Source organism: Manis pentadactyla, chromosome 5, assembly GCF_030020395.1.
Source record: "Manis pentadactyla isolate mManPen7 chromosome 5, mManPen7.hap1, whole genome shotgun sequence".
Taxonomy (NCBI): Eukaryota; Metazoa; Chordata; class Mammalia; order Pholidota; family Manidae; genus Manis; species Manis pentadactyla.
Window position 1 is genome coordinate 3,376,175 of NC_080023.1, and position 25,525 is coordinate 3,401,699.

The 25,525-nt window shown below is 57.0% G+C and overlaps 1 protein-coding gene and 1 long non-coding RNA gene across 6 annotated transcripts in view; one reads left to right on the forward strand and one right to left on the reverse strand.

Moving 5' to 3' along the window:
• ZFYVE28 (zinc finger FYVE-type containing 28) overlaps positions 1-11,976 on the forward strand; it is a 113,075-nt gene extending 101,099 nt beyond the window's left edge. For all 4 annotated transcript variants that reach the window (XM_036921206.2, XM_036921208.2, XM_036921209.2 and 1 more), the window contains 5 exons: positions 5,894-6,027; positions 7,572-7,688; positions 8,139-8,243; positions 10,238-10,341; positions 10,773-11,976. In XM_036921206.2, the coding sequence (XP_036777101.2) occupies positions 5,894-6,027; positions 7,572-7,688; positions 8,139-8,243; positions 10,238-10,341; positions 10,773-10,904 (592 nt within the window). In that variant the 3' untranslated portion in view covers positions 10,905-11,976. The remainder of the gene's footprint in view (positions 1-5,893; positions 6,028-7,571; positions 7,689-8,138; positions 8,244-10,237; positions 10,342-10,772) is intronic.
• Positions 11,977-22,110: 10,134 nt separating this feature from the next.
• LOC118930239 (uncharacterized) lies at positions 22,111-25,390 on the reverse strand. Of its 2 annotated transcripts, none has more exons than XR_008997663.1 (3): positions 24,761-25,390; positions 24,128-24,283; positions 22,111-22,863 (listed from the first exon to the last, which is right to left on the reverse strand). It is a non-coding gene; the product is annotated as an uncharacterized LOC118930239 (long non-coding RNA). The 2 variants fall into 2 exon arrangements; XR_008997662.1 differs by having other exon boundaries at positions 23,734-24,283.
• Between the last annotated feature and the right edge of the window lie 135 nt (positions 25,391-25,525).

Below are 25,525 nucleotides of genomic sequence, written 5' to 3' on the forward strand. Positions count from 1 at the left end.
CCAGGACACCGTGAGCCTCCCGAGGGGGGCCTTCCCTGCGGCGTCACTGCCACGTCAGTCTGCTCTGCTCCAAGGCAGCTTTGTTTTGCTTTCACCTGAGACTCAGGATGCTGGCCTCTGCCTGGTCACTCGGTTACAATATCCTCCCAGTCACATGAGTGAGCTATTGCTGCATAACAGTTTACCCCACACTTAGTGGCTTCAAACAATGCTTATTTATTGTCTCACAGTTTCCACAAGTCAGACGTCCAGCATGGCATGGCTGGGTTCTCTGCTTAGGTTCTCCAGGCTGAAGTCTAGGTGTCGGGCTGTGTTTTCAGGAGATACTGGTGTTTCTGTTAGCTGTTCCTTGAGCAGGAAGAGACCGAAATGGAGCCTCAGTGGAAGTGGGTTATTGCTCGATTATTCCCTGGGTCAGCGCCTGCCCACCTGGCCCTGGCCCCTTCTCCTTGTTCTCGCTGGCTCCATGGACTTAAGCCGTTCCGCACCATGTTGGTGGCTGCTGGGCCACGCTCTCCTTGGCAGCGTGGTTATGCCTGCTCCCACAACCAACCTGCCATCCCAAGGGGCATTGTGCTGGACTTGGAGCCTTCTTCCTTCAGAATGCAGATTCCTGCATAAAAGCACAAGAAAACAAGACTTTCAAATGACTGGAGGGAAAGAAAGCAGGAAGATTCTGGCCTGTTTGGAGGAAAGCATATTTGCTGCTCAAAGATACTTGTGCTGACCTTCCCGGGCAGCCTGGGCCCGGCAGCCTTGTGTGTCATTTCCTAGAGCTGCTGTAACAAAGCACCAGAGCGGGAGGGAGCCGGGCGCGCAAAGACTGTCTCCCAGCTCTGGAGGCCAGAAATCCCGGGTCCAGGGCCGGCAGGGCAGACTCCTCCTTAGGCTGTGAGGGAGGATCTGTCCCAGCCTCTTCCCCAGCTTTAGGGACGTTGCTGCATCCTTGGTGTGTAGATGCATCGCCTGATCTCTGCCTCCATCCTCATATGGCCTGTGTGCTTGTCTGTGTCCAAATTTCCCCTTTTCATAGGACGCCAGTTGGATAGGATGAGGAGCCACCTTAATGACCTCATCTTAACCAGTTACATATGCAATGACCCTATTTCCAAATAAGGTCACATTTTGAAGTACTGGATGCTAAGGGCTTCAACATATAAATTTGGGGAGACAATTCAATCCATGTCAGCATGCATATGCCTCCCTGCTAAATCCTCACTGTGCTAGAATAAATGAATGGATGGATAGAATAGGGATGGAGGGAGGAAGGAAGGATGATGGATGGATGGATGTGGGGGTGGATGAATGGATGGGTGGGTGGAAGGAAGAATGGATTTTTGGATGGATGGGAGGAAAGGAGGGAAGGAAGGAAGGGAGGGTGGATAGATGGGTAGATGGTTGTGTGGGTGGAAGGAAGGGTGGATGGATGGATAGGTGGATTTTGCAAGAATCAGCTAGCCTGTCATCTGCCTCAGGTACCAAGGTGGCTCATTAGAATTGGTACGTGATTGTGCAAATGTCCAAGCTTTCAATTTCCCCACATTCAAGCACATTAAACCTTGTTTCTGAAGCCCATCAGTTCCTCTTGCTACTCCTTGTTTTCCTCTTAATTAGGACTTTACAAAGGATTTCAAAGGCTCGCAGAATAATCTACCTGAGACCATGACAAGAAACACCTTGAAATGCTGTTAGTTTTTCCAAGTTGTGCTCTCTCTTATTTTGCAGACGCCTAAAAGTTCAAGGTGACAAAGTCTCCTTTTTTCTGTCAAAAAGTTATTTTTTCTACTCTGGCAGTGGAACCAGATCTTTCTCCTCCACGTTTCCTATTTGCAAAGTGCATTTTGGAACGTTTATGGCAGTGCCACACCCTGACTTTGACCGTGGCTGAAGACACAGGTTGGCCAGAGCCCTTGGTAGTGATGTAACTGCATAGCTAAATTACATTGTGTTTTACTCCTAGGAAATGATGGTTCCGAGTAGCTCAAACCACTGGAGAATTGTCAGGGAATTTGTGCTGCCTCTGTGAGGGGCAGGAAGCAGACTCCAGATGGGCTGCCGTCACAGCAGGTGGCTGGCTTTTGACATCTGGGTGAACCTGTGGATTTAATGTTGGCTGACCAGGTTGGGAGTGCCTGGCGATGAGTCCAGACTCCTGGGTGAGGCGGGAGAAGCCCTTGTCAGGGGTGTGCCCCAGCCTCCAGCCTCGGCCCCTCACGGCTTGGCTCTGGCTCCCGTCCTCTGCCCTGAGCCCAGGCCACTCCTTGCCCTGTGGTCCCCGCCCTCACCGTAGACGTGGGCCCGCCAGGCCCCTGCTGCCCCGCCGCTCTGTCTTGGTCCTGCGTGTGGCCCTGGTAGACTCCGCTCATCCTGGGACCCTTCGCCCCACCCCCAACCCCATTTGCCTAGCAATGCCTATGGAGGATCCTTCCAAACAGAGGCCCCCCTGGTGTACAGCTCATGCCCGTGGCCCTTGGTGGGGGCTGAACCAGACAGGACCGAGCTCAGTCCTGTCCCAGGTCCCAGGTGAGACCCCAGGTTCTCCGGTGTCACATTCTTTGTTCCCCTGAGCCCTTCCCAGCCCAGAGGCACCCACTGGGTCTTCTGCCTGGGACCGGTGTCCTTGTGGAGCCTGTGGCCTTCCCTTTCATCCCCCCACCTCCGGTCAGGGAGACCAGCAGGGGAGGACTGTTCTGGGGAGAGTGAAGTGATCTAATCCAGTCTTGACCCACTGGAGTTCCTGCTCTTTTACGCCACAGTGTAAACTCGGGCTCTGCAGCCCTTGACTTCCCAGTGACAGTGCCCTTCCCTGGGTTTCTTGGCCGGAAGCTGGTGCTGGCAGCGGCACGCCTTCCGGAAGATGTCCTAGCCTCCAGGCAGTAGAGCGGCTGGGGCTGCTGGGCTGAACCCTGGAGGCAACTTCGGCTCCCGCGGCCTCCTGCCTCCACTGAGGAACGGGGTTGTGGTGCCACCTGCTGCCAGCAGGCACTTCCTCTCTCCAAATCACAGAAGGAATACTTGATCATGGAAGACTCTGGAATATAATTTATCCATAGTCCCACTATTTCAAATAAGTGTGATATCAATGCTTTGCCTTCACTATAGATCCCCTAGTCTCTCTCATGTACATGTGATAACTCCCATTTTTTAAAATGCTATCCTTTTCATTTAGTATTTTAACATTTCCAGCATCATTAACCATCCTTCCACAAAGTAGAAATTGTATGCATGTGACCTAATTTATTGAGCCAACCCACAATGAAGGACATCAAGTTTATGAGCTATTTGCCTGATATGAGTTTGCTGGATGATTACAAGAGACATTATTTTATTGTTTAAGTGTACAATTCAGCTGTCTTTAGTGTCTTCACAGAGTAGTGCCACCCTCATTGCTAATTCTAGAGCATTTCCATCCCCCTGGTGGAGCCCTGTCCCTGTGGGCAGTCACTCCCAATCCCCCACGTCCAGCCTCTGGCAACTACTGATCTGCTTTCTGTCCTGTGGCTTTGTCTGTTCTGGAAATTGCAAGTAAATAGGGTCACATACTATGTGACCTTTTGTGACTGGCTTGTTTCTCTTAGCCTGCTATGTTCAGATTTCATCCACGTTGGAGTGTGTGTCAGAACTTCCTCCCTTTTTAAAGCTGAATAATATTCCCCTGTCTGGATGGACCACCTGTGATCTATCCATTCATCTGCTGATGGTCATGGGCATTGTCTCCACTTTTGGCTATATCACAAATAATGCTGCTGTGAACATTAGTGTACAAGTATTTGAGTCCCAGCTTTCGTACCTTTTGGGTACAGCTGTCTGCTGAGACTGGGGGTACGGAGTGTAAGACGACACCCAGACAATGAAGTCCCCACCCCTCCTTCCTTACAGCCAGGCCCAGTACCCCAGGCTGGAAGTCAGGGGCTTCCTCTCTGGAAATGCTGCAACTCGTGAGGGGAGAGCTGCAGGTCATCATCAGGACCCAGCAGAATGGTGAGGCTCATGGGCTGGCAGGTTGGCCCCATGCCTGCCCACCAGTGCTGCTCCATGTTCCAGTGAGACGTTAAGTGGTTGAGGAGGCACATTCAGCCCATTAGAGTGTGCCAATAAAAGGTACCCCATGCATCCACTCTGACCACAGGATGGGAACCCAGGGGGCTGTGGGGCCCCTTCCAGCCCAGCCTCTCTGATCTGGAGCGGGCCGCCAGTCTCAGTTCTCGGGTGCATCTTGTTCCTGCGCTTCTTAATGGGCTTACATTGCAGGGATGTCTCCCTAAATGAGATAACACGGCAGCTCGTCCACCATGTAAAGGGGCTTATGCAGAGTGTCAGTCACCCGTGTCAATGAGGGGCTGTGGTTGACTCACCACTCCACTGACCATTCTGCCGCCGCATGACTGCATCACCGTGGTATGCTGTTCCATTGCTGGCGGGCTTTGCCCAGACGTCCAGCGCCACTGTGAAGATTCTGTCATGTCTGCAGATCACAAGGGCAGTTTTGAGTGTGTGCTGGAGACGGCCCCCTGGGCCCTGGAGTGTGGGCGGCACCTGTTCCACACAGGTGGTGCCAAAGTATCTTCCCAAAGCCCGGGAACCAGGGCACACTACGGCACTGTGGGTGCCCGTTCCACCCGCGCCAGGCGGCCTTTCAGTGCCTCCCTGGAAAGTACACAGAGACAGCCTTGGGTCCCTGTGCATTTGAGGCAAGCCTCTGGCGAGAATCAGACCAACTTCCCCAAAGGAAAACAGAATGCAGGCCACCAATGGCAACTGTAAAAACTATAATAATATTTCTAGGTAGATGGGAGATACTGCACCCATGAAACTGCAGTGAGAGCAGGAAATTAAAGACCTGCCAGCAGAACTCAAAATGTCAAGGGGAAAATTGACAGAAAAGATGGAGAATGTTTGTTTCCTAGAGACAAAATGGCAGAGGAGAAGGGAGATTAGCACTTTTAGCTTTGGAGGGTCAGAGGGTATACCCTGGAGATGGGCAAGGTGGACACCCTCACTTAGTCCAGGCTCGGCCAGGTCTTCTGCTCGGCTGCAGGAGGGCCCTCAATAACAAACTTCATGAAACCTGAGCTAGGCCACTGGGAAGTGCATGGTGACAGGGAGGGACCCGGTCTTCGTGACAAGGCACAAACTGCGGTTTAGGACAATAGAGATACATTCTCTCACAGCCTGGAGGCCAGAAATCTGAATTCTGGCAGGGCACACCCCTCCAGAGACTCCGGGAGGGTCCTTCCTGGCTCTTCCAGCTCCTGGTGGCTCCAGGCAGCCCTTGGCCTGTGGCTGCATCCCTCCACCTCTGCGTCCTGGCCGCTTAGCCGCCGCCTCTCCCCTGTGGGTCTGTGTCTCCTCTTCTGTCTCTTAAGAACACGTGTTGGATTAGGGCCACCCAATAATCCCAGATGGTGTTTTCCTCTCGAGATTTTTACCTTGATCAAAGCTTCAAAGACCCCATTTCCAAATAAGGTCACCTTTGCAGGTTCCAGGGGTCAGGCCATGCACTTGTCTTCTGAGGGCCAGCAGTCAGCCCAGTGCAGAGGGTGTAAGTCAGTGGCTTGAATCTTGCATAGGAGGAAGTCTGTAGATGATGTTAGGTCAGGACTGCAAGAAAGAGCAGCCTGAGCTCGAGTCTATACCATGGTCTGTGCCAGGGGTCTGCACCGGGAGCTGGGGAGCCGTTGGGGACAGGGCCGGGTCAGAGGCCCTGGGGTGTATGTGACATCGGTAGCACTTTGAGGTTAGGTCACTGGGAGGGTGTACATCTGGGCAGTGCAGCCCCCACGGCCTGGGAGCCTCCCGGCAGACACGTTCATCTTCACTTGCTGGATTTCAGGCTCCAGAAGCCCCTCGCCATGTGCCCACCCCATACACCGGTATTTCCTTCTCTGTGCAGTGGCTCCACAGCTGGCTCCTGCTCCTCAGACAAGACCCAGCTTCAGGTGGCCCCTGTGGCCACAAGAGAGAAGATTCGGTCCAGGTTCCACGGCAGCCATGACCTGATACACCGCCTGTTTGTCTGCATTTCAGGTGCCATGTCTGGGCCTGGGGCATATGGATGTGGGGGCTGAGCTCTGGGGGCGCAGACAGTGCCGGGTGGGGACGGTGTCCGGCTGGTGTCAGAGTATGGGTAGTACCCGCCGATGGCAGTGCCAGCTGCAGGGGCCCCCTCGTGCCCGGCCTTGTCTGGGCTTCCCCACAGCATCATTTCATTGTCCCTAAGCCCTAGATGAGGCCACGTGCCCACTGGAGAGGGGGCTAACTCCTCACCAGGTGCCTAGCTGTCCACGCAGGGGGGTTCTGTTCAGTTCGCGGCTCGGGTGTTGCTGTACATCCTGACTAATTTTCTTTTCTTCTCTTGGGACGATTAAACAGCAGGAGGGTCGGGGGGAAATGGCTGTTGTCCCTCAGGGGATTTCAGAAAGGAGGGTGAGCAAGAAGGTGTCTTTTTAACATTTTCCTCTAGTTTTGTGTGTTTTCAGTAACACGTTCATGTGGTTCAAAAGGATAAAGAGTGTCAGTGCAGCCCCCCTCCCTGGCCTTCTACCCACCCGCCCCGCCAGCCATGGGAGGGTCAGACAGCACTTAGCCTGCAGCCTGGCTCTGCCCTGCCTGGGGTCTCCTCTGCGCTCCATGCCAGGCTGCCGAGTGGCAGAAGCCAGGGCAGCCAAGGGGCAGCCTGTGGACTGGTGGTTGCTGCAGAATCAGGGTCATGATCCTGGGGAGGCCGTTGGTACTGCTGAGGGCCCCACAGGCACAGCCCTAAGGGTGAGTGGAAGCTTCAGTTCCCTCACCTGCCAGGATGGGCAACGTGGGTTTGTTCTGACATCTAAGGAAGATCATGCCCAGCAGGTGGCATTCAAGGAATCTTCCAGAAGCATTGGCCTCAGTATGATCGCTGTGACAGGTCACTGGGCATCTGTATGCTGGTGGGATGTGCACAGCTTTTCCCCACTTGGCTGTAGATTACCGACCAGCCTGTCCTCCAAAGAGCCCGCATGGCATTAAGAAAGGCAACACGGACCTAAGTCAGAGAAGGGGAGACTGCAGCTGGCGGGGGAGGGGCACTTTCCTGCCATGGAGTGGCTGCGGGGCCGGCAGAGTGCCAGGCACTGGGCACCACCTCCAGGCAGGCCCAGCCTTGGGGCCCTGGTCACATCGAGGCTCTGTCGGGGTCCTGCAGCCAAGGCGACTTGGGGCAACACTGTTGTAGATGCCCCGCTGGCCGTGACAGTGAAAGGGGCTACCATGGGGGGCACAGTTCAGAGTTCTGGGACCGTCCCTCAGCGAGGGGCCAGGACCACATGGTGGTGGTGGTTGTGACCCTCAGGACAAAACGTGTGAGTGGGAATGACCAGGCTCCTGTGGTGGGGCTGTCCCCCTGCCTCGCCTTGACTTCTGAGCTTTTTCTCCCTCCAAGGGGATTGTCTCCCGGGGGCTGGGCTGCCTCTGAGCCTTGGCCGACCTAAGAACATGCTGGTCTGGGCCTGTGAGTCCCAGCAGGGTCTCACCCAGCCAGCAGCACGGAGCCCCAGGGCCTGTCCGCCTGACCGCCTGCTCGTCCCCTCCCCCAGGTGTGGCTGACCAGCTGCAGACAAACTACGCCAGTGACCTAAGAAGTATTCTTAAGACCCTTTTTGAGGTCATGGCCACCAAGCCAGAGACAGATGACAAGGAAAAATTAAAGAAAGGTGAGTGCCAGCTCAGGACATGTCCCCACCTCCAGGAAGTGGGCTGCACAGAAATCCTAGCCCTGAGCATCTGTGGCCCCACACAGCCACTCAGCTTTCACGGGACCTGCCGTGTTCCGAGGGGACCCGCCCAGCGGTGGCGGGAGGGGCAGAGCCTGTCCTGTGTTACCCCAGCTCTGCCTCACAGAATGCACACTGCCAGGCCTCTTGCCACGGCTCTGTACCCAGGGACCACCCGAGGTGGGCCTGCCTCAGGGATCTCCATCCGGGGGGACCTGCCCACACACCCACTGTGCAGGGGGGGCACTCTGGGGGGAGGGCCCCTGCCGGGTCAGCACCCAGCTTCCTGCGGCTGCAGGGCTGCGAGTGGGGTTGGGGGAGCTGAGCCGTGCTGGCCGCGCGGGGGTGGGCCTGCCAGGGACGGACCCAGCATGGCCCTGTCTCTTCTAGTCACCCAGACGCTGCGGAGTGCGGCCTTGGACGACTGTGCTCTGTGCCAGGAGACCCTGTCGTCCTCCGAACTTGCAGCCAAGACCCGAGATGGGGACTTGGAAGGTGCGTGGGGAGCTCTGGGCCAGGAGCTAATGCTCTGCCGGCTGAGCACAGTTCGGGGAGCCCCGTCTGGGTGTTTCTGCCTCTCTGCCCTGGGCCCCAGGCTCAGTGAAGATGGTGCTTCTTCAGCGGGGGCCTCGCCTAGAGGCTGTCTGGCGTGCAGCTTCCACAGGGAGACAGCCTCCCACACCGGCACCCCTCCCCTGCTCCCAGGGCGGGTGCACAGGCCCCCTTGCCGAGGCCTTGGGCTGTAGCCGGGGGTGGCTGGTCCCAGGGTACAGGCACATGCCTGTCCCCATCAGCACTGCCCTGTAGGAAAGGCTGCTCCTGGCTGTGTCCAGATCACCCTGTCGGAGCCCCAGAGAGCCTTCTTCACGGGCCGCAGGCCCCTACCCCCTTAGCCTGGAGGTCTCCGTGGTCAGGGAGGGAGCGTCCAGAGCAGGCTGGGGGCCTGGGCAGTACATCTGGTGGGGTGGGGTGGGGGACAAGGCGTTCAGAAGGGACTGGAGAGGGGTAGCAGCAGAGAGGCCTGGCGGGTGTCGAACGTGAACCAGCAGAGGAGGCTGACACTGGCCCAGCGATAGGCGAGGGGGCACACCACTCCTGGTCCCTGGCCAGCTGGGCAGGCCCTCCCTTGGTGCTGTCCAGGGACCAGTGTGCATGCTGGGGCCACTTTGCTGGTCCCCTAGGGTGACAGAGGCTGGGGTCAGGACCAGCACAAACTTCCTGCTGCCCAAGTGCTCCAGTCTTCCCAGGTTCTGTGAAAAGTGGGTGTCATGTTCTAACGTGCCTGTCAGAGACTGGAAGCCTCTGCTCAGAAGGCCCTGCAAGGACTGCGCTCTGGAGAGGCCCAGCGCATGGCCGGGGCTCACGTGTTCCCCTGGCAGCCAACCCAGCCCCACTGACACCGCATGCAGGCTGGGCCCTGGTCAGCACTCTCCCAGTCCTCCCCTGATGCGGGTCTGGCCGTGTCTGTGGGAGCTGGAGGCCCTGGCCCAGCACGGCCCACGGGGGCTGACATCCCCGTCTAGGGCTTCCCTGGGGCCAGCGGGCGTCCGTGTGAGAAATGGTCTCCCCGTGCCAGGGATGATGGGGTGCGGAACAGAACTGGGGGGAGCTGGTTAGGAGACAGTTTCCGGGCCTCTGCAGGCAGGCAGAGGGAGCCTATAGGTGAGGGGGAGGCCAGGGGGAGGAGGAGGGAACCCGGTGTCCCGTGCCCAGCAGCCTTGCCCAGTTCCATTTGGAAGCACTGTGGGCAGGAGGCCAGGACCCTGATGAACCTGGCCATGCAGGGCAATGCCTGCTTAGACACCCGGTCTGGGGGCAGGTGTGGCTGAACAGGAACCCCCTGAGCACAGCCCATGGCCAAGGGAGCTGTCTGAGGGGCTCTCTCATCCTCCGGCGTCAGTGCTGGCCTTGGGGCCTGATAACACGCCTCCCCGATTCCAGAGCACACCTCGCCAGAGGCTCCTGCCAGTGCCTTGGGAAGGGCGCTACAGTGAGCTAGGGCGGGCACCTGCGAGCCGTGAGGGCCCCTGGGAGGGGTAGGGTAGGTGGTGTGCCCACCTGGGTCCTCAGGTCCCCAGGACCTGAGAACTGCTCTGGAGCCAGGGACGGGCAGGGCTGGGGGCACCTGAGGCCCCTCTGGAGCATACCCAGCTCTGAGCTGGGCATACTTCTCAGCTCCACCTTGGCCCAGGGGACTGCCAGGCTGGGTGCTGGCAGGGAGAGGCTGGGAGAGGGTCATCCAGTGGACACTCCCCGTCATGTCCTGAGTCAGGGGCTGGGGGTCTGCTGGGCAGACACTGCCGATGGCTGGCGGCCCTGTGACCCGTCAGTTTCCTGGCCCCACAGCCAGGAACCAGTCCAGGGCAGGACTGGAGAGGAGAGCAGGCTGCCGGCCCCCTGCCAGCCTCCAGCCCCGCCCGGCGCGCCCGCCCCCACCGTCACCACCGCACAGCTCCCTGGCTGACGTGGCCCCCATCTCGTTGGCACAGACCCCCCCGAGTGGGTCCCAGACGAGGCCTGTGGCTTCTGCACTGCGTGCAGAGCACCCTTCACTGTCATCCGCAGGAAACACCACTGTCGCAGCTGTGGGAAGGTAGGAGGTTGTCCCACAGCCCCAGGGACCTGGGGGCTGTCCCCAGGACATCACAGCGGGCTGGAATCAGGACTGGTGCCCCCAGGCTCCCTGTGCAGAGACCCCTGAGCCCAGGCCCTGCCCTGACTTGGCCCAGGGTGTGGACAGGGCCCAGCGCTTCAGAGCTGGGGGTGGGGAGGCGCAGGGGGTCGGAACCAGAGCCTGCAGCAGCCTTGGTGTGGGCTGGGCTCCTCCGCCACCTGGCCTCCTGGGGCCGGGGCCTGCTCTGGGGGTTCTGAAGGCCCCGGCCCCATGGAGGAGAGCCCCACCGCTCATGCCCCGCTGGTCTGGGTGGGAGGGATGTGAGGAACAGTGAAGGGCCAAGGTGGGCAGGGGGGCTATTGGGGACCCCACCCGGCTCACGGCCTCGCTGCCCACTGCCCGCCTTCTAGATCTTCTGCTCACGCTGCTCTGGGCACTCGGCACCGCTGCCGCGCTACGGGCAGGTGAAGCCAGTCCGTGTGTGCACGCACTGCTACGTGTTCCACGTCACGCCCTTCTGCAGTGACAAGGCGGGCGTCTGACGCGGCGCCCGGCACTCCCCAAACCCGCCAGGGCCAGGAAGGACCACCAGGAAGGAGGCGTGGAGTGTGGGCGCTCCCACCTCTGTCGGGCTGTGGGCTGCTGGTGGGTTTTCACCACATTTCATCAGCTGCTGCTGCAAGGACTGCAGGCCCCCGGTGCCCAGAATGTCCAGCACCCCCGGCCTGCCCACCCTGGCCTTCCCGCCTGCAAGGATCCTGGACCAGCTACAGGGGCCAGCAGCAGCTTGAGCCAGAGGGGCACCCCAGGGTGACTGGTGGCTGCCTGGGCAGGGGTGGGCTCTCCCCTGGCGGGCTGAGCCTTGAGGTTCAGCCATAGCTGAAGACCTGCCCAGTGCCCATTCTGCTCTGGGGAAAGTGGGGTCATTGTCTGAGCCCCAGGCAGCCTCGGCACCTGGGGCCCAACCCAGGGCACATGGTGGATACCCAGGGAGAAGGGCCAGACCTCAGCATCACTGCAGAGCTTCCAGACCGGAACAACCAGGTTGCCATGCTCTCGAGGCTGAGCCCACGGTTCCGCCCTCTGCCCGCTCCCCTCAGGACCTTGGCCAAGCAACACACGTCTCATTTCTTCTTGGAAGGAGAAAATGCAGAAGAAGCAGACCTGGGGTCCTCTGGGCAGGCAGACATGCCCCTGCCAACGTCTGCCCTCCTGATGGTGAGGGGTCAGGCGGCCGCCCACCCAAGCATTGGCTCCCCCAGAGACTGAGGACCACCACGGGTCGCTCCCTTGGCTGCCACTAGCCCCTTCCCTCTGCCCCCGGGAGCCCAGCCCACATCCTCAGACCCCAGCACAGCCTGGGCCCCAGCACCCACACCTCAGGCTTCAGTCTCAGGCCTCACATCGCAGTGACAATTGCAGTTTTATTTTTAGAGATGACACACACGTATGGCTTCTTTCATAGGATGAAACCCAAGCACTGTTTAGCCGTGGACTGCGCATGCACAAAACGGCCTTTCTGGTAAAAAGTATATATTGGAGGAAATATGGATTATTTTTATTTTCTAAATGCTGTAACTCGAAACCATTTCCATAAATCTATTTAAGGATGAAGACGCTCTGGTTTCTTATGTGAGCTTGGACTTCTTTTTCTCCCTCTGAAAGCAATGGTAGTCTTGCTAGCATGCAGCCTCCCCTAGGAAGCCGGGGACTTCTAGACTCCTAGGACAATTGAAGGGCAGGACTTGACCTCCTGCCAGCCCCCAGGAGAAGGGTGCCCCCCACGCCACCTGTGAAACCACCATCCCATGCCTTTTGAGGGCTCTGGTCTCCCCGCTGCCTGCCCACCAGCCCAGCCCTTCTCGGGTGTCCTCAGCCTCAGACCCCTGCCTGTGTGTGTGTGTGGGCAGGGCAGTGTGACCTGGCCTCTGGATGTGACCCCTGGATGCTGCTTGGCCCTGGGGGGCCCTCCAAACCGCCCTGCCCGCCTTTGTGCAGTAGAAGGAGGCAGCTCTGCAGGAAGGCCTCGGGCCATGGGAGTCCCCAGAGAGGGTGACCAGCCGTCCCATTTGTCCAGGAATGAGGGGTTTCCGTGGTGAACCAGGGGTGTGTGTTCACTCTTCCCTCCTACAAGGCTACCCCCACCCCAAGGGCAGAGCCACCAAGTCAAGGGCTCGGGCAGGAGTGCCCAGAGCCTGCTGTACCCAAGGGGGCTCAGGAGGCAGGGACCCAGGGCGGTGGGTAGGGAGAGGGGGGAGCCCCACCCAGTCCTTCCCCCTCCCCTGCCGGTCCAGCTCAGGCCAGAGACCCCCGCACACACCCTGGCCTCTAGAGATGCCCCTGCTCCTGCCACCACCTGTGGCTCATCTCTCCCAACAAACATGCCCAGGTACAGCCTGCCTGCCCTCAGGCCCGGTCCGCCCAACACCCAGCCACCCAGGTGAGCGGCCACCCACACCAGCTAGCTGGGTGGGGCGGGGAGAACAGGAGAGGAGAGTGATTGCTAGCGTCCTGATTGTTGCTGAGGGTGACAGGACGTCACCGCTGGAGGCCGAGTGGGAGCGGCAGGGCTAAGCACCTCCGCGTCTCCGCTGTAGCCTGTGCTGACCCGCTGCCTCCCGTCCGTCTCTGGCCTGCTGCTGGGGTCTGGGGGCAACTGAACCCTGCCTGAAGGGGTTGCCCAGCTCAGGTGCAGGCTCCAGCCCTGAGGTACACAGACCTTTTTGGAGCAAATGACCGCACCAGCAGAACCTAAAGCCCACTTGTGATTTTAAATCTTTGGGGAGAGATTATGTTTGAATGTCTGTTCCTTGCTGGTTTGGGACCCTCCCCTTCCCAATCACCCACTCTGTGGGTGGGTGCTCCAGGCCTCCAAGAGGGCCCCTAGTACAGCTGCACCAGGGCCAGGCCCTAGTCCTCTGGGTCCTTCAGTGGGGTGGAGGGCCAGAAAATGTCCTGGCCCAGCAAGGACCCCAGGCCAGGCAGACCACACCCCAAATGGCTAGGGGAACGCGGAGAGGAGTCCTGCTCAGAGCCGGACACAGACCAGCAGGGCTTGGGGAGGGGGCTGACAGCACCATGGAGGGGGCCGCTTCCCAGCCATTCTCGGCTCTTCCCGTTCCCTAGACTCTGCAGTGGGGAGGCGGGCAGGACCCAATGTGCTCAAGCCATGCCACCCCCATGACCCAGCATCCTGGAGGTGCTGTCTCCTTCCAGGCCCACTCAGAGCCACCTCCTCCAGACAGCGGTGCTGTCCAGGCCCACCCTCACGTGCATTCTCAGGGAAAAGCCTGGAGTCTCTTTGCAGGAGACAGCGTGCCTCTCAGCGCCCTTCCTCCCTCTGAGATTGGGTCACCCCAGGCACTGAGCATCAGGCCCTCTCCCAGCCCGTGGAAGCATTCTAAGCAGGAGACATGGTTGGATTTGTGGTCTGAACACCATTGCTGGGACCTGAGCTCCATCAGAGGCAGTAACACGGCTTGACCACGGTCACTCTTTCTTGTCGGTGCCACTGTTCAGGACTCTGCTGAGCTGTATGGGCCGAGATTGGAGAGGCCTCTGCACCCTCAGATGTAGGCAGCTTGGGCCATAACTGTTAGAACCCAACCTGCTGCCCTCCAGGTGTAAAAGCGGCTGGATGACCAGGGACCCTGGCATGGAGAGCTGGGGGGTAGGTTTCCTGGGATCAGGCCTCAGGGCATCCAGTCTGAGACTAGGAGGCTTCTATCCTAGGACCATGTGTAGCAGCTAGACAGGGTCTTCAGGGCCCAGGAGGCTTTCTGGAGGAGGTGGGTGGCAGGCCAGGAAGGCCCAGGCCAGAGAAACCAGGGGAGGGTACTGGGGTGAGCCTGCATTTATCCCACATCCTCCTTCATAACTTTTTTTCCTATAAAATTATTTTAAAGGAAAATTTAATTGTTTTGGTTTTGGATATTTTGGCTACAAGAAATTCATTTCACTTACAGACGTCTAAGTTGCTGTGGGGTCATTGTGTATAGAGGGAAAACCTTGTAAAGTGAGAAAAAAATCTACCCTACAAATTGTTCACAAATATAATGAACTGTTTATTTATTTTTATTTTTTTATTTTGGTATTATTAATCTACAATTACATGAAGAACATTATGTTTACTAGGCTCCCCTCTTCACCAAGTCCCCCCGACATACCCCTTCACAGTCACTGTCCATCAGCATAGTAAGATGCTGTAAAATCACTACTTGTCTTCTCCGTGTTGTGCAGCCCTCCCCGTGCCCCCCCACACTATACACGTTAATCGTAAGGCCCCCTTTCTTTTTCCCTGCCCTTATCCCTCCCTTCCCTCCCATCCTCCCCAGTCCCTTTCCCTTTGATAACTGTTAGTCCCTTCTTGGGTTCTGTGATTCTGCTGCTATTTTGTTCCTTCAGTTTTTCTTTGTTCTTATACTCCACATATGAGTGAAATCATTTGGTACTTGTCTTTCTCTGCCTGGCTTATTTCACTGAGCATAATACCCTCTAGCTCCATCCATGTTGTTGCAAATGGTAGGATCTGTTTTTTTTCTTATGGCTGAATAATATTCCATTGTGTATATTTACCATATCTTCTTTATCCATTCATCTACTGATGGACACTTAGGTTGTTTCCATATCTTGGCTATTGTAAATAGTGCAGCGATAAACATAGGGGTGCACCTGTCTTTTTCAAACTGGAGTGCTGCATTCTTAGGGTAAATTCCTATAAGTGGGATTCCTGGGTCAAATGGTATTTCTATTTTGAGCATTTTGAGGAACCTCCATACTGCTTCCCACAATGGTGGAACTAATTTACATTCCCACCAGCAGTGTAGGAGGGTTCCCCTTTCTCCACAACCTCGCCAACATTTGTTGTTGTTTGTCTTTTGGATGGTGGCGATCCTTACTGGTGTGAGGTGACATCTCATTGTGGTTTTAATTTGCATTTCTCTGATGACAAGCGATGTGGAGCATCTTTTCATGTGTCTGTTAGCATCTGAATTTCTTCTTTAGAGAACTGTCTATTCAGCTCCTCTGCCCATTTTTTAATTGGATTATTTGCTTTTTGTTTGTTGAGGTGTGTGAGCTCTTTATATATTTTGGATGTCAGCCCTTTATTGAATCTGTCATTTATGAATATATTCTCCCATACTGTAGGGTACCTTTTTGTTCTGTTGATGGTGTCCTTTGCTGTACAGAAGCTTTTCAGCTTGATCTAGTCCCACTTGTTCATTTTTGCTTTTGTTTCCCTTGCCCGGGGAGATATGTTCAAGAAGAGGTCACTCATGTTTATGTCCAAGAGATTTTTGCCTATGTTTTTTTCTAAGAGTTTTATGGTTTCATGACTTACATTCAGGTCTTTGATCCATTTCGAATTTACTTTTGTGTATGGGGTTCGACAGTGATCCAGTTTCATTCTCTTACATGTAGCTGTCCAGCTTCGCCAACACCAGCTGTTGAAGAGGCTGTCATTTCCCCATTGTATGTCCATGGCTCCTTTATTGAATATTAATTGACCATATATGTTTGGGTTAATGTCTGGAGTCTCTATTCTGTTCCACTGGTCTGTGGCTCTGTTCTTGTGCCAGTACCAAATTGTCTTGATTACTGTGGCACGAACTGTTTATTTTAAATTTAAAACCGTTGAGTATGGTAGCTATGCATTTAGTTCCATCGTCATGCATCTTGATATTACTGTCTTCTTCTTGTATTCTGAAGGTAGTTTTTTTCCTGAGCGTTGAACTTTTCAGAAGGCCCCCAAATGCTCAGAGGCCTGGCCTGAGCCAGTGGCTGGTCGGCTTGGGCAGTTGCCGTTGCACCTTATGTTTGACCGTGACTCCAGGTATGACTGGGTAGGTCCTGCTGCTTTTCCCTGTGTGTAGGACTGAGAGTTACAAGGACTTGCTAACTGGGGTTCATGTTAATATTCCCACTGTTACAGAAAACCAGAAAACCTGGACTGGATCATTGACGGAAGAACCAAGCAGCACTAGGAGGTCTTGGAAGGCGGAGGTTTATTTTGCGCCGCGGGCTCAGAGGAGAGTGCTCTCCAAAGGTCTGAGCCCGAGTGCAGCAGGGCCACGCCTTTTATACATTCACTACAAAGCTAAGGGGGGAGTCAGCACCCAGAAACTGTTGCAGTGGGAGCTATTAGGTCACTATAGGTGTACTCAGGACGCTAGTTATATTTTAATCTAGTTCTGTAAAGGTTACCCAGATACTGTATTATAAACTAATGGGCTTCCATGACTATGATTAACAAACTGTTTCATACCACTGAGTCCTCGTGTGAGGGGAATACATTGCTACATTGTTTCAATCTCAAGCACCCAAGCACCTTGCGATTCCTTTATATTCTGGAAGCCTTAACAGAAATGTTGTTTCTTTGACTTTCTTAGCTTTCCTGGCTTCCTACCAAACCCGGAGGAGGGGAGGGATTTGAGAACTTTCTGTGTATTTCCTCATCATTCCCCCATCTGATGCCCCTTTAAATAATTCATTTTAGAGGGCATCATCTTGGCTTATGAATTTTCTTGATGACAGTGTAAAATTGTACAACACAGGGTGTTCCTGTCCCAGTGCCATTTGGGCAGTTAGGCACAGCCCAAGCAGGTACAGAGGCAACGTTACAGAGAAGTGCTGGGGAGAAGTTAGACAGGCTGAGGCCCGAGACTGAAGTTAAAAAAGGCAAGCAAGCCCAGCAGCACAATTTAGGATTACCCAATAAACAGTGGAAAAGGCAACTCCGTGGGGGACAGTCTAATTAGAAGGGGCAGCAGCAGAGAGTCCAATCCCCAGGATGAGATCCCACACCGGCCAGCGCCAGGGTCCACGGCGTGCAGGTGTTCATTAGTCAGAGAGTAATCGTCGGGTGCAGAGGCAGAGGGGATTCCTGAGCTCTGGCTGCTGGGCTCTTTCTTCACTGATGCATTTTTTCGTTAGAGTGATGAGCCTTCTTCACTCTGGAATGATGGACCAGTGGAGTGATGCCTGAGACCTCGAGGGCAGTAGGAATGGTTAGAACAACAATGTGGGGCCCAGTCTGTTGAGGCTTGAGGAAGTCCTTGTTTAAATATTTGACCCAGACTGAGTCCCCTACCTGGAAGGAATGCACTAGGGTCCCCAAGGAGATTGTGTATTGTTGTAACTTATTTAGGGTGGCTCCTAAGGCTTGGAGCTGTTCCCTTACTGTTTTATTTCTTATTTGGTGTAAGTTTCCTGGAGGGCTTTCTAGACACGGGGCGGGGGGTGGGGGGCGCCATCCATACACTAGTTTAAAAGGGGAAAAGCCTTGTGCTCCGGGTGTGCAGTGGACACGCAGGAGGGCTAAGGGTAGTAGGTCCAGCCGTGGGGGGCCAATTCTCTGACAGAAGTTGGCTAGGGTTCCCTTGAGGGTGCGATTTGTTTGCTTTACTTTCCCTGAACTCTGGGGCCTGTAGGCAGTGTGGAGTTTTCAGGTGATGTTGAGAAATTTGGTTAAAATTTGTACTCTGTATGGTACAAATACAGGTCCATTGTCACTGCGAATTGTAGATGGTAGGCCAGACTGGGGCGCAGTCTCCCTCAGGAGGACTTTGGCTGCCTCTCGGCTTCATTCTGTCCTGGTCGGGAAGGCTTCGACCCCCCAGAGTACATACACGTCAGTATTAGGAGGTATCTGAGTCCTCTGCTTGGCTGGACATCTGTGAAGTCTGTTTCTAGGTCTTCAAAGGGGGCAACTTCTGCCCTTTGGACAGCTGGCAGGGGTCGCGGTGCAGATTGAGTGTTATTCCTGGCACAAGTCATGCACCGCTCAGTTGTTGCCCAACGCAATGCTGGCAACTGGCTGACGTAGTATCACTTCTCGAGGAGGGCTTCCAGTGTTTACTGGCTGCTGTTTGAGCTGCTTCATCTGCCAGGTGATTTCCCTGTGTTATAGGGTCGTTTCCCTTTCGGTGTCCTTGCAATGCAGAATTGAATTCTTGTCCCAGGGTAAGTTTGTCTGCCTTCTTAATTAGTAGAGCTGTGGCTGCCAGCACCCTGAGGCAGGGTGGCCATCCTGCTGCAACCGGGTCCAGTTTCTTTGACAGGTATGTGACCGGCCGCTGCCAGGGGCCAACAGTCTGTGTGAGAACCCCAAGGGCCACCTTTTCCTTTTCGTGTATGAAGAGATTGAAGGGCTTTTTTGTATCTGGCAGGCCTAGGGCTGGTGTCTGTTCTAAAGCAGACTTAATTTTCAGGAAAGCAGTTTTTGCCTCTTTTGTCCAGATGGGGGACTGTCAGTCTGGCCCCCCAGGAGGCTGTAGAAGGGTTTTGCCATTGCCGAGAATCCAGGAATCCAGACTCGGCAGAACCCTGCAGCCCCCAGGAATTCTTGTAGGCTCTTCTTTGTCTGGGGCTGGGGTAAGGAGGTAAAGATGTTTTTTCCTTTCTGGCCCTAGTGCCCCTCTTGCCCTGGGTGAAGAGGAAACTTAAGTACTGGACTTGTTCCTGGCAGATTTGTGCCTTTTTCCATGAAACTCGGTATCCTGAGTCTGACAGGAGTTGCAGGAGGGCCTCTTGCACAATTTTCCTCGGTGTTGCTGGCAAGGAGGAGGTCATCTACGTACTGCAGGAGGGCGCAGTGCGTGGCTTCCCTTGGAAAGCCGGTAAGGTCTGCGGCCAATGCCTCTCCAAAGAGAGTGGCGGCTGAGTTCTTGAACCCTTGTGGAAGCCGCGTCTATGTTAACTGCTCCTGATGCCCCATATCCGGTTCAGTCCATTCGAAGGCAAACAAAGGCTGGCACTGGGGGGCCAGCCGGAGGCAGAGAAAGGCATCCTTTAAGTCTAGGCAAGTGAACCATTTGGCAGACCCCGGGATCTGGCTAAGGAGGGTGTACAGATTTGGGACCACTGGGTGCACAAAAACAGCCACCTTATTGATGGCTCGCAGGTCTTGAACAGGCCGGTGCCCTCCTCCTGGCCTCCTGACTGGTGGAAGTGGGGTGTTCCAGGGCGACTGACACTCGGTTACAGTGCCTGCCTCTCCGAGTCTGGTCAGGTGTTCCTGGATGCCGCTCTCGCCTCTTGTGAGACGGGCACTGCCGCTGTCTGTGTGGCTGGGCCCCAGAGTCAATTCTACAATGACAGGGGCTCGGTTATGGGCCAGTCCAGGTGGGTTGTCTTCAGCCAGTACTGAGGGGAAGCAGCTCTGACTTCAGGCGGGCTACGTGAGGGGCCTGGGCACAGAACAGCCTCCGCTCCGCTTCCCTGGGGGTGCTTATTGCCACTTGGCTGAGGAGGGGAATGGGGCATTTGGGTAGGTAGGGAAATTCATGGTGGACCTTGTGGCCCCCAAGTTCACATTGATGGGCTTGGCAGAAGTGCTGCTAAACTGCCTTTACCCGGCGGCTCCTTCTGCTGAAGGGGGCTACAGGGTGGGTGACCACAGTGTTCTGGCCCTGTGTTGACCATAAAAGTTAAGTTTTGTCCCCCCACCTTCATTCTGACCGTGGGCTCACGGGGGCCGAGCGTGAGAGAGCCCGGTCCCTGTCAGTCTGAGTGTTCCTGTCCGGCCAGCGAGCATTTCCCCCAGCGGGTCCTCCCGGCAGCTTCCCTTGGGGGGGACACTTGTTTTTTTTCCCAATGCCCCTTCTCTTTACAGTAAGTTCCCTGGTCCCTGGCTAGGGGGGTCCTAGGCTTCCCCCCTCTTGGCAGCCGGCTTGTTCTGCCTTTTGGTCATTCTTTTCCTTTAGGGCAGCTGCCAGGATCTCTGTTAGAAGGGTTGATAGGAAGGCACGGACGGGCCGGGCTGGAGGGTCTCGTCTGCATCATGCCTCTCGGGCTCCGTCGTCTCTCATGCCAGCATCTCATGCTGCTCATCGGGGGAGAGTGGGTCTGCTGGACACGGAGGTGGCGGGGAGGCTGACGGCGGTGGAGTGTCCGGGATCAGGGGGGCTGGGTGCTGACGGCCTTTGGGGCGCACACGGTGGGGGCAATATTGGTTCTTCCTCTGGATCACCGGCATTTGTAGGAACACCCTACTTTGTCCCTGCCTGCTGCAAGTGAATGGCACCCAAGGGGGAAGGGTCTGGGCAACTCCTAACCAGGAATTAATATATGGGAACTGATTAGGGTGGCCTGGATCTCCAGTAATGACTCCATAGACTTGGCAAATTATTGGGACATCTAGGGTTCCCTCAGGAGGCCACCCTACATCAAAGGTGGGCCAGATTCACACAAGGTCCTTAACTTGTCAGGGGTCACATTTACTCCATAATCTCCCTGAAATCCCTTCCTGAAATTTTTGATCATGGTGCTGAGAACCGTGGGTGTGCTGTACCCTGACCTCTGTCGTGTCCGTGGATGGTGCCGCCACGACAAGGGAGGGGCGCCCCCTCCAGAGAGGAGACCAGTCAGATGCCCGTCCGTTCGCGGTCCTCGCGGAGACCCTGGTCAGCTGTGACCAAGGGGCACCCGCGTAGATCCCAGGCCAGGCTGGCCGAAGCTGAGTCACCATCACGCGAGTGAGCCCACTCCGATTCTGTGGCGCAGGTCGTGGAATCACGGATTCGCCGCGAGCTGAACGGCTCCCCCGCCCTGCCCAGTTACTCACACACCCGACCAGGGTTTGGACATGCCCCCCGGGCATCTCTCCCTGTGAGTCCTCTCTGAGGTCTCCGGGAGCTGCTCGGGCTCCCCTTCCACCCCAAAGGGTGGGTCTGTCTGGGTTGAGACCCCCGGGGTCTTACCGTGATCCGAGGTCGGAACCAGGTCCTCACCCGCCAGACCTCCTCGAGTCCGGCGGGAGCAGCGGAGCGGAGCCGGGCTGAGGCGGCCGACGGCTGGGAGATCAGGCAGGGCGCGCGTTCTCCCTGGCGGGTGCCTGTTCTCTCCCTGCCCCGCCGGCCGCCGGTGTCCCAAACCCGTGGGAACAATGTGCCAGCGTGGTTGGGTTTCTGGAAAACCTGGACTGGATCATTGACGGAAGAACCAAGCAGCACTAGGAGGTCTTGGAAGGCGGAGGTTTATTTTGCGCCGCGGGCTCAGAGGAGAGTGCTCTCCAAAGGTCTGAGCCCGAGTGCAGCAGGGCCACGCCTTTTATACATTCACTACAAAGCTAAGGGGGGAGTCAGCACCCAGAAACTGTTGCAGTGGGAGCTATTAGGTCACTATAGGTGTACTCAGGACGCTAGTTATATTTTAATCTAGTTCTGTAAAGGTTACCCAGATACTGTATTATAAACTAATGGGCTTCCATGACTATGATTAACAAACTGTTTCATACCACTGAGTCCTCGTGTGAGGGGAATACATTGCTACATTGTTTCAATCTCAAGCACCCAAGCACCTTGCGATTCCTTTATATTCTGGAAGCCTTAACAGAAATGTTGTTTCTTTGACTTTCTTAGCTTTCCTGGCTTCCTACCAAACCCGGAGGAGGGGAGGGATTTGAGAACTTTCTGTGTATTTCCTCATCATTCCCCCATCTGATGCCCCTTTAAATAATTCATTTTAGAGGGCATCATCTTGGCTTATGAATTTTCTTGATGACAGTGTAAAATTGTACAACACAGGGTGCTCCTGTCCCAGTGCCATTTGGGCAGTTAGGCACAGCCCAAGCAGGTACAGAGGCAACGTTACAGAGAAGTGCTGGGGAGAAGTTAGACAGGCTGAGGCCCGAGACTGAAGTTAAAAAAGGCAAGCAAGCCCAGCAGCACAATTTAGGATTACCCAATAAACAGTGGAAAAGGCAACTCCGTGGGGGACAGTCTAATTAGAAGGGGCAAAAGGGGGTAGGGATTTGAGTACTTTCTGTATAGTCCCTCATCACCACCACTTCCTGGGTGGTCCTACGTGCAGCCCACTGCCGCCCAGGCTTTCGTGCAACCTTCATCGCACCCCACAACCAACTCGAGAGGCAGGCACCAACTGTTTTACAGGTCCTGCGGTCAGACTGGAATCCTGGGCGGCTGTGGGGGAAGCACCAGGGACAGAGCCCCTCAGGACTCTGCCCTGATCCTGTGTACACTGGGCATCTCAGGGCAGGAGACTCAAGGCTTCTGGGAGGCTGTTGCACTGCTGGGCTAGACATGGCCTCCCAGCACCTGGTGACCGTAGGCTGGGCTGTCTGTCCCTGGGCCCCTCAGACCCAGAACCGGCCTGCAGGGAGCTACCTGCCCAAACCTGCTGCCCCCAGAGCGAGGCCGTGGGCCCCCAGGTGGGCAGGGCAGCCCCTCACTTGCAGCCGGAATGCTGGCGCGGGGACTTGGGTGTCAGCAGGGAGTCCACGCCAGCGCCGAGGTAAGGGAGCAGATGGGTTTGGGCTAGGTCGTCCTGAAAGTGTGAGGAGGCCCCGGAGGAGAGGGGGCCTCGCAGACCTTCCCACCCCAGGACAGGGTGCTTCCATGCTGTGCTGAGAGCCGCACGTCGTGTGTGGTGGTGGAGCCATCCTGGGTGCAGAGAAAGGGAACAGGGCCCTGGAAACGCGCAAGAGGCGAGGAAGTCCTCTTCTAGACGTTTTTTAAGGGTTTTGTGTTCCCTCGGGGGATCCTGGGGGTGGGGAGTGAGGATTCTCATCCGGTCCCTTTCCCCAGCCTCTGGACCAGTCGGCCTCATGCTATCCTCCAGATGCCCCAAGAGGCAGGGCCACCATTCTCATAGCCAGGGAGGTTGAGGCTGGTGGGTGGGGGGTGCGGGAGAAACACATAGCCTAGGCACACCAGCCCTGCCCAAACTGGGAAGTTCCGTCTGGCTCAGGCCCCTCCCCTTCTGGGTGGAGCTCTGGGGTGGGCTGGACTTCCCCAAAGGCACTGAGGGAAATACGAGCTGGTCCAGGAGGGATGCAGCGGAGGGAGGCCGGCCCCTTGGGGCCTGGGTGCATGGGAGAGGCTGGGAGTAGGGACGGGGAGAGGGGCACACCTTGTCCTCCCCTCCTCAGAGATGTCGGCCTCCCTCCAGGCCAGGCGGCAGGTGGCGGGCACTGGAGAAGGGGCAGGCAGGGAAGCGAGGAGACTGCCCGCCCAGCCTGGGCTCGGGGAAGCCTCCCTGGGGGAGGTGATGTGGCCCTGCTGGAGGCTTGCCCTATAGAACCGGACCTGGGGTGGCGCTGCGCCCATGTCCTGGGCCAGCTAGCGCAGACCGCTGCGCCTATGCCCTGCCCACCCCTTCCCCACCGCCCCAACACCTGGGTGGGGCCCGTGGTGGTGGAGACTTGGCCGCCGCGAGCCAGACCAGCACCCACCGCCCTAGTGCTCGCCCAGCCCCAGCCGGCTCCGCATCCGCCCGGATCTCCCCTGGGGGCGCTGACCGCGCCGGCCCTCCCGCAGCCGCCCGCCCCCCACCCGACCGGCCCGTGAGGCTCCTCCCGGGCTGCCCCTGGCCAGGGCCCGGCCCGCTTCTCCCTGCACTTCCCCCGCTCACCGGCAGTGCTCTGTCGCGAAATGGCTGAGGGAGAAGTCCCCGAAAAGGCCTAGATGTAGATTCAGGCGAGGTGGGGACCACCCCCTCTCCTCTCCGGCGGGCAGGGGCCAGCAACCCACGCCTCACAGAAGGGATGGAGTGACCTTGCAAACTTCTGGCCACCAGGTGGTGAGCCTGGGTTAGGCCTCTACCGCCGAACCCAGAGTGCACCTGCTCCTCCCCCAAACTGAGCACCCTGCCTTCCCCTGCACAGCTCCTGCACCTGGCCCTAGGTGACTGGAGCAGGAGCAGGAGGGGCCGGGGTTAACATCAGTGTCGTTTCAGTGTCCCTTCAGGGACGTCTGATGTTAGTATCGGGGTTCCCCACTGGGTGTTGCTACGCCGTGGCTCCTACCTCCAGCAACTCTTATGGGCCCAGGAGGTGGCTTGGTCTCCAAGCTCCGGTGTCACCAGCTCTGGGTCATGTGTGTGGGGGCACTGATCTCCATGCTGCTGGGATTGCCGCTAGACCCTGGAAGTCCCTAAACCTCAGGGTTCTCAGTTTCCTCATCTGTAAATTGGGATGCGGAAATACACCATCAAGTGCAGGTGAAGCATTCAGGAGGTCCCAGGACTGGATGTGACGAAATGCTTGTTTTACTGGCAGCGGCCATGCTCCCCCAAACCGTTTATAACGTCTCTCAGGGGTCTAGTCACCTCCGCCGCCCGCCTCCAGCTCCAGTCCTCAGGAGCTCCTAGACCACCAGTCTCAACATCCAGGCAGAAGGAAGACCAAGGTGGACCGAGGTCAACCTTAGGGCTGCCCCCAGGCTGCCAGTCCCTGCTCCTACAGAGGTCACTTAAGAGTGGCAGATCCCACCGGCCAGTTGGGCCCTAGATGAGGAGGCACCTCGCTCCCCTCCCACCGAAGGCAACTCTCTTCCCTAGAATGTCTTCCGTGGCCAGAGGGGACCGCAAATGTTTTGGAATGTCCCCACCCTTCAGACCGGACACAAGCACACAGCGCTCCGTTCTTGGGAGGCCCTACCGAGTGTGGCGGCAGATCACTGACCCCCTCTTTAGGCCTTGGGCCCCTCCTTGGGCCCTGCGGTCCACTGGGCCAATCCCTTCCTGGGCCTGTTTGCCCGTTGAGATCCTCAAGGAGACCTGGCTCTTAGTCTCAGACCGTCAACGCCCTCCTCCAGACCCGGCCTTTTTGGGGTCCCTCCGTTCCGCGGGCAGGGGTGTAGCTTTGCAGCCCCATGCCAGGCTCCGAGGAGACCTCGAGGTCAAGCGCTCCCGCGGACCTAGTGTTGCAGCCGGCCGGAGGCAACAGGTTCCTACGCACAGTGCGCAGACCCAGCGGACCGCCGGGCGCATGAGGCACACCCCCGCGCTCTAACGGGCCCTTGCGCGTGGCAGGACGGCTGGCAGCCCCACCGCGGTTGCCCCACCAAGCTCCGCTTCCTCTCAGCAACGCGTCCAGCCGGGGCGCCCTCATTGGCCGCGCACCCCCGGCCATTGGTCCGTGGTCCCTATTTTACATAGACCTCTCTGGACCAATCGGCTCGTAGTGCCTACTTAACATGCACACCAGCCGCCATTCAGCGAGCTCGTGGGCCGGGCCACCACGTGCTGTTGCTAAGCTTGGGCTTCTAAATTGTTACTACCGCGGCGGGCCTATCGGAACCAAGCTTCTCATCTGTCAACATTCTCTGCCCGGCCGGAGGCGTTCGGCCGGTTCCCATTGGTTACGGCCAGGCCCAGAGTCCCCCCCAGGAGCCGGGACGCCGGCCCCCATTGGCTGCACCGG